The sequence below is a fragment of the Ceratotherium simum genome, chromosome 12 (genome assembly GCF_057802395.1).
Source record: "Ceratotherium simum simum isolate JZ-2026a chromosome 12, ASM5780239v1, whole genome shotgun sequence".
Taxonomy (NCBI): Eukaryota; Metazoa; Chordata; class Mammalia; order Perissodactyla; family Rhinocerotidae; genus Ceratotherium; species Ceratotherium simum.
The window spans coordinates 32,555,354-32,572,267 of NC_141911.1; the positions used below are offsets into that span (position 1 = coordinate 32,555,354).

The 16,914-nt window shown below is 41.4% G+C and overlaps 1 protein-coding gene across 4 annotated transcripts in view; it reads right to left on the minus strand.

Annotated features, from left to right (window-relative positions):
- TMEM131L (transmembrane 131 like) overlaps positions 1 to 16,914 on the minus strand; it is a 158,907-nt gene that overhangs the window by 81,071 nt on the left and 60,922 nt on the right. For all 4 annotated transcript variants that reach the window (XM_087437511.1, XM_087437508.1, XM_087437509.1 and 1 more), the window contains exons 4-5: positions 4,658 to 4,726; positions 285 to 408 (exon numbers count right to left, since the gene is read on the minus strand). In XM_087437511.1, the coding sequence (XP_087293637.1) occupies positions 285 to 408; positions 4,658 to 4,726 (193 nt within the window). The remainder of the gene's footprint in view (positions 1 to 284; positions 409 to 4,657; positions 4,727 to 16,914) is intronic.

The window sequence follows — 16,914 nt, forward strand, 5'->3', positions numbered from 1 at the left end:
CTAATAATATTAAGTTTCATTGACCATGAAAAAGTCATATTAAATATACATATATTACAACCTCACTTAGACTCTTTAAACTTTTTTTTTCCATGTAGATATCAAGAGCCACCAAAATTATGAATACGAACAACTGAAAAAATAAATGCTAAAGCAGAAGGAAAGAGTCTGGGTAGCAGAAAAAGGGGAGACAGGGAGCAGAAAGTAAAAGTTTCAGGCCAAAGAAAGCAAGAAAACCTGGCAGCCTGCCACAGCATAGTTTCCAAGAGTACATCAACACTTACCCTGCAATGAACAGGAGGCACATGAAAATGTCTAGCAGCTGTAAACACTGAATTCACCACGACCTCGCTATCCCTACTAGGGTTATAAGCATAGAGAATCTTTGCTGCAGGGTGTCCCAGGAACCTAGGAGCGGAACAAGGAGAAAAAGCAATGTAAGGTGTGGTTATAATGTAACTATCCATCCATCCATACATACATACACACATATATACAGTTTAAACCATATATATACTTTAAATGTAATATATACACTATAAAGTTAAAAGCAACAATTATCAAATCCTGTTATTAATAAAATATTTAATCCACAACAGTCAAAAATTGGAAAAAAATATCCTTTATTTTAAAAAATTTATACCAACCCACAGCAGCACCCCACTGGTTTCTGTGTTAGAAGAATTCAACCCATCTAGGCCACTACATGTTTGCAAAAAACAGTGGGAACGAGGCACTTGTGTGACTTGGGTCTCTAATTCAAAGGAAAATATGTTTGGATAAGAAACTGTACTCATAGAACAACTCAATTTTCTTAGGGTTTGTTTTCTGAGTAATAAACTTAAAAGAGGCTTTTGGTGGGGAAGAGATTTCAGTTCACAAAGACACTTTATTAAGTCTTACACAAGGAAAACTTAATTGTTGCTCAAGACCCTACTCCCAAGAAAAGGGTCTGCAGCACTTTCTAGCAGTGGTTCTCTCATCCAACCAAGTCACGAGTCTTGCAGAAAACTCTGCTGAGAGCTCTGGCTCCTCCCTCCACAAACATCCACACACAGAGAAAGTTTTATACATAATTTCAAAACTTTCCATGAACCTCAGAGTAAAAATCTCTGCTCTACAGCAAACAGCCTAACCGATGACGACCTTAATGCTGATTCTTTATGGCAGCGTTCTCCATCTACAAGGGTTGCCTCTGACAAAGGATTTGCAAGAGGAAGGGAGCTGGTCTCTGGCCCACCTACCCGGAAATACCTGCAATATCCCCTCTAATCATTTAACTCTGATTCCCACTGCCAACCGCAAATCCACTCTAGTTAAATTATGTTGTAATAAATAGAGGGCCAGCAGAAATTTCACTGAAGTCATTTCTCCAGTTTTAATACCCTCAGTGGCAGAGACCCAAATATACAATTCTCATTAGTATGGCCCAGAAATAAAACTATATTCTAAATCCAGCAAAAAAACTCCTCCACCTTATGCTTGTATTTCTGTGATTTTATTCTAGTTTCTCTGAATTAGAATTTTGGAAAAATGAAATGTAAGTTGTTCTCTTATACACAATGGGATTTCCAAAATACTGTATTATCACCATCAAATCCTTGGAATTCTTCTGCCAACTTTTCCTCCTACTTTTAATCGCAGGTCTTAATTGAAGGTTTAATATGTCCAATGTGTATTTTAAAAAATAAGTCCTTTACAGCCAGTTACAAATAAAATGCATATTAGTGTAATTAAAATCTTGATTTTTTAGAGTATTCTTAAATAACACAACCGAGGGCCGGCCCCGTGGCTTAGTGGTTAAGTGCGCGCCCTCCGCTGCTGGCGGCCCGGGGTTCAGATCCCAGGCGTGCACTGACGCACCGCTTCTCCGGCCATGGTGAGGCCTTGTCCCACATACAGCAACTAGAAGGATGTGCAGCTATGACATACAACTATCTGCTGGGGCTTTGGGGGGAAAATACATAAATAAAATAAAATCTTAAAAAAAAAAAAAATAACACAACCGAAATTTTTTTATACTACCATAAGTATAAAAGGTCACCTCAGAAAGCCCTACCTCAAGAGTACCAGTTTCACATTTGATTTTTCTCTCAATTAAATAAATAAGGGCTTCTGTGGTTTTAGGTAAACAATATGAATCAATCAGCAAAGTTATAAATACTTATCCTCAAAGCTTTATATCCCATTCACACAATTAGAATACAAGATTTTTGGTTTCAAAGGATACAAATGTCTCCCAGAGAAACACATTAGAAAATAAGATTGCAAAACAGCAATGCTACCAAGCCCAGCAACTGCATCCTCACCAGACCCAACAGAGAACGCTGGCTGAAACCTAGTGACCCCTGTCTATTTTTATTCTATTTTTTTAATTCTATTTTTAAAAGTGTTATGAGGATAAGAATTTCCTTCACCAGTGACAACTGGAAGATACTCTATTAATTTAATACTACAAAAGAATGATTAGAATCTCTTATGAATGATTAGCACTTTTAATCTCCCAACCAGCAGAACATTAACCCTTAAAATAAACCCTAAGAAGTAGGCAGAGAGCAACTGAACAGCATGACCCTGATTCTGCATTCTAGACGGAAATCAAAGCTATGAAAGGGATGGGGTTTGCCCAAGGTGGATGTCAAAATAAACAATAGCAAAAGCTGAACTAGGGCAATGACAAAATCGAGAACTCTCTGGCTCAAGCTTTAATCTAATGCCTATAAAGTATAACATTTGTCAGAAGTCAGGTAAAACTTGACTAATTTTAAAAGTGTTCTCATTTAAACTATAGTTTGTTCTTATTGAGATTTGTAAAACTTCAGCAAAAACAATTTATTCCCATAATCAGATCCTGGATTTCACTTATAAGAAAAACAGCCTTGTGTATGCTGGCTTAGAAATCAGAAGATTTATTCTGTCACTTCTAGTGAAACGACCTTGGGCAAACTGCATTACTCCTCAGCAAAAAATGTATGAACACATTTTAGCACATGCTCAAATACAGAGATATTGGAAAATGATACACACACACTCAGATAATACCTATCCTTCCCTGATTGATTGAAGACTCCAATGACAAGAGACATGACCGTACTTTGAAAACTAAAAAAATACTACATAAATGTAACTGAATCATCCAAAAGTGTTTCAAGTCTAAAAATTAGTAACCTTTTCAAATCAAAGACATTACTCATTTTTTTTCAACATATTTTCAGCTATCAGGACCAGCAATGGATGTATATAGGTAATTAACATATGTAGCTAATATATACATAAATCCATGGGCATTGATTATAGATTACAGGACTTTTATGTTACTGAAGATTAAATATATCATAGACAGCCAGTGTCCTATGAATTGGAATTGTTATGCTAGTCTAACTGTACTTACTACTATCCACCTTATTATATCTACCAATCTGTACTATACATTCTTTAAAGTAGGTTGTGCATTAAAATTTTTTACTAGAAAGACTTTTCACAAACGCAGTGCTCTCTCAGAATTTGAAATCAGTGATGTTTTATTATAAATTGAGCTTCTAATAAAGTTTCTTTACCTAAGAGTAAAAATATAGAAATTCAGAAACAAAAAAGCCGACACCTAGAATCTTGTCAAGTCAGCAATCTCCCTTCCCACTTTTATCTCTTCTTCCTTTTACAGAATCTCCTTAAAAAGCTCAACAGGTACTTTCGAATTTAAAATTCATTCTCCTTCACTGCAGCTCCAATCTTTTGATGATCAGAAAGAAATGGAAAGAAGGAAATCCAGATGAACAAAGGAGGGCACCCCAGGAGACCACCACTAACTCACCCCAGATGCTCTCCTATCACCATGGTTATTTCATTCACATAACTTTTCTTGTAACTCAAGAAAGTTCTTCATAAAGCTGAAGTGATGTTCCGGGCTGCTGATACAAGCAGAGCTTGTACACCTGGAACACTCGCTCTACTTTCACCCTCGAAACTCTACTCATTTGAAATTATATCTATTCAGTGCTGCAATATCCTGCATCTAGGGAATTTAACACTTCCAGTTTCAAACTTGATCACAGCCAACAAGAGTCCTTAAATTCCCTCCTCTGCACAGCTTCACCCTTCTCTTCCTTAATTTCTCTGAGTTCCCAGATTAGTCCCTCTACCTACACTCAGATCACATTTCCTTCATCTCAGGTTCTTAACACGATGTACTGTAAGTAATTACAGCTTATACACTGTCTTATCCACTTAACGTGTTTCTAAAGTCTTAATCACAATAACTAATGTTTGTGCAGTGCAATTTTGAACCTTGAAGCCTAACGACCAGTAAAAATGAGTAAATGAATGTAATTAAAAGAATTCAGAAACTATCAATATTAGAGTTTTTTAATTATAAAATAATTTGTTTCAGAAAAACAAGGACTTAATATTGCCTTATTAAATTCCAATCACTACAAAGTATTATAAGGTATATTTATTAAAAACTAAAGAAAGGGCTGAAACAATTCTTACGCTCTCCTTTTCACAAAAATATTCCTTTTAACAAGCCACATGATCAATATCCCTTGATATTATTAATCTGTTTAAAATGTATTTAACATCATACATATATAAGATATCTTAAAAGCAAAATAATGCAAATAAAATAAGTTATTAAAAATTATAAAGAAAAGATACTTACTGAATTCCAAAATCTAGAACTGATGGCTGAAAACGTAAGCCCTTTCCACTGAATAGTTTGTCTGAGAAGCTAAAAAAGAAAAGAAAAGAGAGATTAGTTTTTGTTGTAGTTTTAAAATTGGAATGCTGACTTAAGAGGACATACTTAGGCCAATGGCTCTCATGAGATATAATTTTATTCCCTTATAGATAAGTCTGAACCAGATTTTAAATGTTAAAATCAAATTATTAGAAGTCTAATATAATTCTACAGCTGCAAAAAATTTAAGATACTCAGATTATGGTTAGTATAACTTCATATCAAGTGTATAGATTCCATAAGCATTCAGACAAAAATGGAGATGGATTTAATTTTTAATAGGGTTCATTTCTGGATGAATTCAGAAAACATGACTATTTTCATAAATCTCAAACAAGAAAAGACATACAAGGTGGGTGGGTGTGGGGGGCTGGAGAAGGAGGGAGCTTAGGCCTCCAAATTTGTTAGACTACTTATAACAGGGAAAGGATGGGGAGCAAAGCCAGGGCTGCTCCCGATGGCTGAAAAAATTACCGGCTCTGTATTTTTAGGAATAACAATCACATAAAATCTCACATGGCTGGTCACATTTTCAGCAGTTGTTAATCATTATTATGATTTCATTTTCCCTCAGCATCAAATGTCACAAATTAACATACCAAAAAACATATAAAGAAAACACACAAGAGAAAAAACATATGCTATAACAATATATAAGCATACTTAAAGACATAAAATACAAAATATATATATATAAATATAATATATATAAAATACAAAATATATATGTATGTGTGTATATATATATCAAGAAACTATCAACTGTCATACAACATTTTAAAAGCCACGTAATCCAAAAATATTTAACTAGAGCTTCTGATTGTAACATGTATAACTGTTTTCAAAGACTCAAGCAAGCTTTCCAAAATACAATCTTTCCATTTTCTCCTCCCACCAAGTAGCTCTCCACCAAGCATGACTCAGAGGCTGGTCCAGGAGTGGACATTTGAGTTTCAAACCTGCTAGCCAATAGAAGCTTTGTGACCTTCACCAAGTCCCTCTCCCATTTTTCTTGAAGGTACAAACAATACAGAGACCAGAGAACCCCTTTCAAAATCCTCATCTCGTAGGAAGAATCCTGGCTACCATTTTTTTTGCCTCCCTCCACTTTACTGCCTTTACCTAAGCTTTCCTTCCTCCATCCTCTCTCATAAGAATCCTTTCTCCATTATCTTCTATGTGTATCTCCTTTCCTCCATCGCCAACATCAGCTGTATTAATAATAAAAGTGACAACTCAAGTCTCCATCTGCCTAACTCCTGCCAACCTCTCCACTTGCGTTGAGCTTGGGCAGAGAAGAGGTGTGCTATTTACTGGCCCCCTCAAACCCCAAAAGGCCAGAACTAACTCCATGACTTGCTTGCAAAGAAGGCCACTAACACACTCAGTTGCCTCCAGAAATATTTTGAAGAGACACAGAAGGCAACGGGTGTAAAGAGACGCCAACATCAGATGCACCACACCGCCCCACTCCAGACCAAGCTGGCCAGGGCTCAGCACTCCCCAAGAAAAAGAAAACAGGCAACTTCACATGCCAATTATCTTTGAAAAGGCAGGCTACAGTGTAAGTAGTAAGTAAAATAATAAATGACACTCTTCTTCCTGTCTTGTGTACCGAAAGTAGATTTATCATCAGATTTCACACACAACTTCTGAATGAAGAGGAGGGTTGGAGGATCTGAGTAATTCACCCAAGATCACATAGCTACTAAGAGGCAGAGCCAAAATTCCAGTGCAGATCTGTCCAGGTCAGAAACATGAAGCCAGTATGGAGTTCAGGCCTATCCAAGTCCTCATGACCTACCTAAGGAACCAAGGCAGTGTAGCCTACTGCGTGAGGTCTTGGGCTTCAGAGTCCAGACAGACTTGGAGGCCAGGCCCAAGGCCCCCACTTTCTAGTCCTAAGTGGGTCAGTCACTTAACTTCTCAAAAGTCCTAGCCTTATTATGTGTAAAATGAAGGTGACAACAGTATCTATCTTAGAGTTATCGTGAGGTTAAAATGAGATGATAAAGCCTTTGTTTCATGCCTGGGACATAGTTAAGTGCAATAAATATTGGATCGTGTTACTAAGAGGATGACTCTCATCTAACAAGAAAAGAAATGAGAACAGATGGAGAAGCCAATTGAGCTTAGAGTCAGAGTTGACCCCTGGATTTAAAAGTCCCAAATTGGGTAGCTGTAATTACCTCTGAATAGAACAAATGAAATATAAACCTGGGCCGTCTCGTATCACAGCAGAGATTTTGAAATCATCCAATCAGGAAGTTTTACATACCCAATGACAATCAGACATTTAAGGTCCAACCTAAAGCAATAAGGTAGAAATAGCCAGAATTTCTCCAACTTCAAAGAAAACTCTTATTTTGACCTCATAATGGAGAAATAAAACTACGTCAGTATTTTTTCCTAAAAGTTATAGAACAGATTCATCTTTCTCATTGCTCAATTTCAGCTCACTTGACTTTACAATTTGGAAACCAGATCAAATTACAAGGAGGTTTAACATCATTATATAAATTTACAAGTTAGTTCTCATAGATAAAATCATTTTAGACATAGGTATTGACCTAGCATACACATGCACATGTGCACACCCGTCCTCAAGGATTTGTTAAAGACTTGGGTGGGGGAGCAAACCACACCAAAATTTAGTCAACTGCAGACATCAATAATTATCCTCAAATATCAGTGCTAGCTAAGAAATTATACGGTTTGAAGATGCCAAAGTTGTCATTTCTAAATCGACAACTTCAAAGAAATAACTTAAGCCTTAAGATCTCCAGCAATAAAAGAAATTTTCCTCCCTTTTCCCCCTTCTCTCAAAAGTCAGCATGAATCTTTTCACATTTGTATCCATAATAATAAAGATGATTCTTTTATGTCCAAGTCCTCCTGGCCTCTTTCACTCTTAAGAGTCCCCACATCTCGCATAGGATAAACACAAGCATCTTGTGAAAATAAATTATAAATTTATGCCACATATTTCTAATGTTCACCCTTTCCCCATCTGCAAGATAATTATAAGGAAAAGTCCTTTACTAAAAGAGAAAAATAAAAGAGGGGGCATTTTGCTTCTATATCAGGAGCTGGCATAAAGATAAGAAAAGCGATAGTCATCGGAGGTGAGTGGGCTCTTGTCTATAAGGACTCTGTCCCACACACTCTCTCAGCCTTATTCTAAAGACACCCACCTTCTGCAAAGACCTGAACCTTCCCTGAGCAGCAGGACACGTGAACAAGGAATTCCATGTGTGTTACGTACTCTGAAAGAATACCTTTGCCTAAGATTACCTGACTTTTTTTCTTTTATCTTCTTCTCTTTTTTTTGTTTAAGCTTTGGCCATCTTTTTTTCTCTATGTATAAAACAAAGAAACACAGTTCGAAAAAGTGGCTAATACAAGAAAAAAGAAATTTCACTGGAAATGAGAAGACCTTGGTTCAGGTCCCAGCTATGATATGAGCTCCCATGTAACCTAAGGCTTCAGTTTCCTCTTCAGCAAATGGAGATGACTCTGAGATCCTTAGAAAAGCATTCGAATGCCCAGGCTCCTTATTCCTAGGAAAATTAAATCATTCTGCTGATATCAGACACACCCTTGTAGAAAATTCAGTCCGTAACTTAGATCTGAAAATGAATTAACTATAACCAACTGTTCTGGCCATTCACAAATGTTATGTGACCAAAACACCTCATTTCAAATGCAGCACTCCACCTCTCTGGAATGAGCAACAGGGCCCAACAACTCCGGACCCAGTCTCACAGCTCTCAGCCATTTAGTAAGCCCTGGCTGCACTGGGGCAGGTGGCCAGCTCCAGGAAGATTCTCCTCTCAAGGTTATACTCCAGGAAGCTGGATAAGGCTCATATGACAACAAGCAAAACTCAAAGATCAAGAGAGTTCAGAGAGAAGAGGAGAAACCTACCCAAAAAAGTCAGGAAAGGCTGCAAAGGGTGGGTGGAGGGATGGACCTCAACAAACAGCTACCACAAACAGAATCTACCAATGGAGGCCACCTTCAGCAATGCTAACAGCATGAGGAAAGATGCAAAGGCTTAAGAAAGCACAGGCCACACCTGGAGAACACTTTCTGAGCAAGGAAAGCATTCTAGAAAGTAGCCTGCTGGCTCTGAGTGGTAGAGTGCAGAGCATAAAGCAAGGGAAGTGCGTGTGAGCAGCGAGGAAAGGAGAGAGCTGGTGAGAGGGAAGAAAGATGACATGAGTGGAGCCACACTAAAATAGAGCTGAAGCAGCCATTTCAGAAGAATTGCCTTGCACGTCTTGTTTTCTTCATCTTTCAAACTAGAGCAAACCACCAGCACTCCAAGGAGTTAGTAAGGACAAGCATATCCTGTTTGTAAGGACTGAAGAAACTGGACTTGCCTGACGACCGAATCGCTAACCAATGAATGAAGTTCAAGTCTAGCCTTTGCCTGATGACCGAAGCTCAAGCCAAACTATGAAGTACAAACCTGGCCTTACCTCATCTAGCACCAAGGAACTCTTCCTTAATACAACTTACCTCATCTTCCTCCCTTTTTCCCATGAAAACCGTGAGCCCCTCTCCTGTAATCGGAGCACATTCGAGTTTCTACTTGAATCTGTTCTCCTGAATTGCAATTCTCGAGACCCCCCAAATAAACTTTTTGCTTCTCTTGCAGTTTATGCCTCTTATTTGTTGACAGAGGGCAGCCCTGAGATGGCACTGCAAGCTTACAAAGATGGCTTTATGAACTATGGGAACAGTGGCATGGCGGAACAGTCAGCAGACACTCACCATAACACTCCATGAAACAAGCCTTATGTACCACGAGTCTGTGCTGGACCTTACTCCTAAAAGTCTAACTGCTTTCTGGAGCACATTGCAATGTTTCAGAAGAGGACCTGCAGAGGCCGTGGTCCCTTACAAACCTGTGAAAAATAACTTCACCTTCTGACAGAGATTTGAGAAATAGCAGTGACCTCCGACAGGGAGAGTGAACTATCTGGTTTTCCATATTCCTAAATGGACTAGTTTTCATCTGTCTCTCAAAGCTCCAACATCTACCACTAGCTGCCTTTTATATGCAAACTCTTTCAAATACCTGGAAAGAACAGCATGTGTTTAGATTTTTTTTTTTTTTTTTTTTTTTATTTATTTTTCCCCAAAGCCCCAGTAGATAGTTGCGTGTCACAGCCGCACATCCTTCTAGTTGCTGTATGTGGGACGCGGCCTCAGCATGGCCGGAGAAGCAGCGCGTCGGTGCGAGCCCGGGATCCGAACCCGGGTCGCCAGCAGCGGAGCGCGCTCACTCAACCACCAAGCCACGGGGCCGGCCCGAACAGCATGTGTTTAAAAAAAAAAAAATTCTTTAAGGCTACGACAACAGCTTTACCACCAGATGAAGTAAAAACGTTGCATGGACAAGAGGAAAAGTTTCCCATTTATTTCACAAACTCTCCGCCTCAGAAAGGTAACAAAGTAGACAACACCAAAATAATGCTATTGTCTAGACTGAAGTATTCAAGGAAGGACACGTTCAACTAATGAGCTACTCCAGGCTGTTCTGTCAGTCACAAGAATGTGCCCATTCAGATCCCAGTGTTGGGAGCACTATTAAAGACCTATAGACTCCACAAAGGGAGGGATTCATGCATGGTTAATCCCCTTGGGCCCTGAGCAAGAAACAGGTATTTCCAGGACTCAGCTGCTATTCCCAGGGACCTTGGAGGAACTTAGTACTTTTCCATTGGCAATGGAACTGGAGTTGATCCCTGCAGAGATATGAGAAGCCCCAGCCTGGGGCAGCCCTTACGGAAGCTTGCCCACACCAGGGCAAGGCCTCCACAGGCTCCCACCAGCAGTTCAGCACAGAAGCTGCCCTAGGCACTCCTGTGATCTGAGGACACAGAGCTTTAGGGCCTCAGGGAAAAACAAATGGCCCGAACCGCCTGGTTTATGACATGAGTTCGGTAACTACATGAGTTAAAAATTCTCATAATCCTATACTACAACTTGTTTTCTGCTTTTACTTTTAATTAAAAAAATACTTCTCCCCAAAAGTTTGATAGGAAAAAATATGAAATACACAGACATGTCTACTTAAGTTAGAACTGCCATTCTTCCTGGCAGATTAACTACCTGCAAAGAACCACTTAACAAGGGAGTCAGAAACCAGTATTTTTCCCCATTAAATTCCCAAAGAGGAGGGAAAAGGTCATCTGGTTGGACATGATTTTCCTAGTTTCTTCTACCATAAAAAGCTTCAGGCTTCGAAGTCAAAGCAGAGAGGAACATCCTTGGACAATACCAACAGTGGTCTGTCAGAGGCGCTCTCACTGGCAACAGGGTATCTTGGGTTTTAATCCAGCCTGGTGTGTTGACAGCCAAGCCTTCCCAGGGCCAGGACAAAGTCCTCCACACCAGTCTGTCCCTCCAGTTGACGCTCTCCTCCTCTTTCATACCACCCATGGATGAGGTGTTCCTTCTCTCAAAGACCAACCCCTACCACCCTCTTCGGGATGGATCCTGGGCTAATTCCAGGGACTTACCCATCCTGCCCTCACCAGGACTCTCACCGTCGCCCTCCCTGCTCTGTTCTTCTCTTCCACTTGTACACATGAGAGATTAATGCCCCTCTCACTTGAGAAGACCCCCTGACATTCCTTCCCCGTTTCAAGCCCTCTTCTTCCCTTTGGAGCCAAACTGCTGGTGAAAGTAACAGTGGCAGCAAGCACACTTATTGAGTACTCACAGTGTACAAGATGCTGTGCCAAGCACTTTACTATCCCATGTAATCCTAAGAACCCTGTGTGTATACTATTATTATCCCATTTCCACACACAAGGAAACAGACACTTTGAGGCTTTAAACAACTTGCCAAGCCCACTCAACTGTCAGGTGGTTGAATGGAAAGCTGGACGCACATTCGGAGACCCTACCCCACGCTGCCTCCCAACCCATTTCTCTCTGGCATCCGGCCTCCTCACTCCACCAAAAGTGCTCCTGCTGAGGGCATCAATGATTGCAAGCTGTGAAAGCAAGTACTGAGCTGACTTAATCTCTCCCCTGGCTACTCTCTCTTGAAGTGCCATCCCTTGGTTTCTAGGAAATCTCGCCCCATCTTCCTGCAGCCTCTATGGCTGTTCCTTCTCCTCTCCTTGTCAAGCTCCTCTCTCTCTGCTCATCTCTCCCATGTTACGGTTTCCTCAGCTCTTCCTCAAGTCTCACTCTTTCTGGCCAATCACACTCACTTCTCACCCAAGGGGGATGTTTCTAATACAGACACCTGTCATTTCCTTGGCTGTCCAGCATCTAAGCGTCCTTATGGCAGTCAGAGATTTCCCACTGCCACCCCTTCTCGATTCTCAAATGGCCAGTTACTAGTTTTACTAGCCCTGCTTGCAGCTAGGGTGCCAGCAGATAACCTAGACTTGGCCAGATTCCCACACCCAAGGCAGAGCATCAGGAGCTAATGCCACAAGAAAGGAAGGAGGGAAGGTGGAGAATTGTTCTGGGGCCATGCAGTCAGTCAGTGCGCAGCAGGGGGAGGAGTATCCTCAGCAGTCTACTTCTATGACACATTTTGGCTGTGGTTCCAGCTGCTAAGGCTTCTTTTTGCTTGTTTGTTTTTTGAGCCTGGTTCTTAAGTCTTCCTAGAGATTCTGTAAGCTGCCCAACATCTTTTCAATAAATTCCTTTTCTGTTTAAATCAGCTAGCGTTGGTTTCTATGGTTTGACTGATTCATTTCCCAAGCCTGTGTATCTGTGGCCTGGGCTCCTCTGCTGAGCTCCTGATTCGGGATTCCATTGGGACCAGACACCAGCCCACGAGATGCCCACAGGCACCTCCAAATGGAATCCAAGATGGAGTTCAACATCTTGCTTAGTCTCCCCATGGGTTCAGAGCACTGGATTCCGACCTTGGTGAAGGACGGCCCACCTAACCAGCTGGGAGCCTTTTTGAGACTTTGACCCCAGTGCTTTTCTTAACTCCACATGCAACAGATGCTGAGGGCTCTCCTGGGACATGACGCATTCACACCACTAAATCTGAACCCTCCTGCTAGAGGCACTATGAAGACCTTATAGTCAAAAGGCCAAAAGGCATTACATTTGCATTTCAAAGAATTTTAAAATATATTATTACATTTACACATTTAATCATACCACAGTCCACATACTATAGAGTACCATTAGGTAAGTGGTTAAATAACTACAAAAACCTATAAAAGAAAAAGCCAATAATTAAGCTCATATTTCCTAACTCCTGTTCCAACTTTCTCCTTACTGCAAAGTATGGCTTCTTATCTATGACTTAAAGATTTAACATCTTTTCCTCGACTCTACTTTATGTTGATTAAATATTGATTTTTAAATATGCAAAACACAAAATACATTTTGCACTACCTTTCAGCTCTAGGACAAGTTAGCATGAAAAAGTAATTCAGTATTAGATGTTTCCAGCAGTAACAGAGCTGGCCAGATGCTACACAGCAGGAAGAGGAGGCCAAGGCAGAAATTCACACGATAAAGGACTCAGGAGCCCAGGGACGAAGGACTTTTCCTCTTCATCACAGGTAGACCATGGAAGTTTGTGCAACACTGTAGCTATTTTGACAAAACCAACTTTGAGTTGTTCAAGTGCCCACATAAATTTAGATATAGTTCTCTGAACATGAGCCAGCTGTTTTTAAAAGTTCATCTATACTCCTTTAAGCAACTCGGTAGCTAAACTCATTCCTATTGTAAAAGCAGCAATGGCAAACCCCACCGACGTAGTGTCGTCACTCTACCTGCATTAAGATATTATCACAGCCAAGGCAATTTGACCCAAGAGTCCAAAGATGAAGAAGAGGTTGCCTAACTTTCATGGGCCTACAGTCTCACATATGATACAAGGTGGAGCACAGTCCATGAGAGGAAAAGATGGTGTAGGGCAGGTGAGGAAAAGTGTCCTGGAAAAGGTGGATTTGAGTAGGGCCTAGAAGGCTGGATATGCCATCTTCAGGTGGAAATGGAGGAAGCAGTTCCAGACAAGAGGAAAAACACAAATGAAGGCACACTGACTGCAGAAAGGTTGGTAAGATAAAAACTGAAGTACATAAGGTAATTTCTTAGAGTTTCTTGTTGAGATGAAAGGATAATCCTACATAACTTCACATCCCAGAATAATATTTTAATTCAAACACAATGAACTGACTGATTTTTTTAATCCGTTTTGTGTGTGTGTGTGAGGAGATCGGCCCTGTGCTAACATCTGCCAATCCTCCTCTTTTTTTGCTGAGGAAGACTGGCCCTGGGCTAACATCCATGCCCATCTTCCTCTACTTTACATGGGACGCCGCCACAGCACGGCCTGACAAGTGGTGCATCTGTGCGCACGCGGGATCCGAACTGGGGAACCCCGGGCCGCCACAGTGGAGCACGCGCACTTAACCACTTGCGCCATCGGGCCGGCCCCGATTTTTTTTAGGCCTGATATGAGCAAATATATCAAAACAATCTTCAGGCAATTACACAGAATATCAGCAACACTGCTGGAAAGCCTAGTGAAAAATTTCTAGGCTTTCTAACTGTTCCTTGAAGCGCGAACCTCACGGCCTTCTTGGCTGCAGGGAGTGAAGAAGCCCGCAGCTTCAGCTTACTGGGAAGAACACAGCAATTGTCAGCCTTGCACAACACTATGTACCAGGGGGTTCCTGTTTCTCAGAACACCTGGGCAACCTGTCACTATTCAACAAGCTCAAGTCTTCTCCCTTTAAAAGAAGGAAAAAAAAAATCTACCCTCTGAATGTGATTTTTTTTTAAAAAGGAATGTAGCAGCAGCTCTACAAGCTGTCGACTCAACACAAAGGCGTACACCACACACTTGCCCACAGCACATAACTTACTATTGCCAAACTCACTTCTTAAATGATATAATCCCACTGTCAGAATGCCTTAAAAGCTGATTTTTCTCATGTGAAACCCAAAGAATACTGACACTGGAGAAACCAGTCTAGAGTGTGCCCAGAAAAACAAGCACTCCTTAACACAAGTCAGAGGGCTGGGGTTTTTTTTCCTCGGGATGGCGGGGGTGGGAGGCAACTTAAAAATGTGTTATGTCCAAAGCAATTTTCCCTTGAGAAATAGTGGTAGAGGTTTCACAGTTTCTTTACCAGGGTTCTGTGACAGAGATGGTTCTTCGGCCCCTAATATCCCTTCTCTCCCTCTTCCATATAATTTTTAGCTGGGCACATTTCCCAGGCTCCCTTGCAGCTGGGTATGGCCACAGGACCAAGTTCCAGCGAAGAGGATGTAAGCAGAAGTATCATGTGGCAGCTTCCAGGAACCCTCTGGCCCTCTCCTCCAACCTTTCCCCCCATCTGCTGCCATGAACACAAATGTCTCCATCTTGCACCCTGAGTACCAAGCCTGGTATCCTGGGGAAGGCAATGCGGTGATCTGGAGGTAGTAGGGTCCCTGAAGACTTCCGGGAGTCAAAGGCTGCGTATCTCTAGACTCCCACAGGAGAGAGAAAACTTGATCTTGTTTTAAACCACTGGTATTTTGTAACTCTGTTACCTCAAAACTTCATTCTAATTGAAAGAGCTTCTTACCTTTTTCTAACACCGGAAACTGCCAGTGGTCACTGCTCAACAGAACTGACACTATGCAACTGCCCCATCATTCCAGCCTCTGGTGGCCCGGCGGGAGGCGGGTACCAGCATTGCCAGCCTTTCATGTGGTCCAGAACCAGAGCTTCCCAATAAAGCAGAAAGCTAAATGGCTAAATCCATCAAAGTAACCCAAACATAACCCAAACCCGACGACAAAACAACAACAAAAAATTCTAAGTCAAGGATAGCTCCTATTGTCTTTCACTGGGAAAAGCCGTTCACAGTAGTGGTGGCCTGTGGTGGCTTTGGTCACATGCTGGTGTAAAATGAGAAATGCCTGTATATGAAATGCCTTTAGGACTGGACACACAGAATCCATTTTGTAGTTTAGAACCTATCATTCTGTCTCATAACCACACATGCAGGGGGACCTGCAAGGACGTCTGTGAGACACTTCAGGGAACCCAGGGTGGGAGGGTATTCCAGACTGATGTGACTACATTGGAAATAGAAGAGGTGCTAGAAGGAACACACAAGTGCTGTCCCAACCCGGTCTTCTAGGAATAAAGTCTTGGAAGGGGCCTTGCCAAGAAGAGCCCAACATCATTTACAGTGCAGTGAAGGCAAGGAGTAAAAATTACTCCACTTTTCAAAGACTGCTTGAGATGTACAGAGTTATTGATATACGTTACCTCCTTCCCCTGGGGTGGCTGGCAGGAACCCTACAATGGGAAAAGCTACCTTCTTGCTCTCCTCAAAGTCCTTGTGACAAACTGCAGAGTTCTTGCAAAACCAGAAGAGGGAAAATGGGGGAAGACAGTGTCCTGTTTCCTAGTCAGTCTTGGGAGAAAGGAGTCCAAAGGATAAGAATGTTATAGCAGTGAAAGAAAGAAGTTTGCTAAATTCCCAGGGCCTGCAGGCTCACTGGGTCCCAATCAGAGACCAACACACAAGGGCAGAATTAACTGGAAAGACAGGTACAAGAGATCACCTAATCTTCTAGTGATCAGAATGTCAGTTTCCACTACCATAAAATTAAGTTAACACCCTAGGTCCACTGAGAGGATTAAATTAAATTTGTATGTAAAGAGCTTTGCAAAGTGCTCGGTGAAGTGTTTGCCCAGGGAGGGGAAGAGAGGTATAAGTTCTAAGGTCAGCAGAAAAGCAAAACAGTCAAGATTCATATTCTGCTTTCCATGGACTCCACAGAAGCAAACCAGGACAAGGCTAAAAGGTGTCTGTTTCAGAATTTAATTTATTTGAGGGAGGGTGGGTTGCGGAGAGGTAGGCAGAATGCCTCCAACTTAACTCAAGAGAGCTGACAGCTCCAGGCTGCACTCCATTGGAACAGCAGTGAAAGTTGCTGAAGCCTCCCTTTCTATTCAGCCCAGCGAATTTAACTGTTCTTAATTATACAGACGCCACTCATATGCAAATAGTGCATGAAGGGTTTTCCTTTTATTGTAATTTTTCTTTCAAACCCTTGAGGCACTGAAGTGTTATTGCTGAAGATGTCACTGAAGAAAGAAAGGCCCCACGGTCACTCAGGCCCAAGAGAGAGGCCCCGCTTCACGGGCCCGCCCTCCCTTTGTCCAG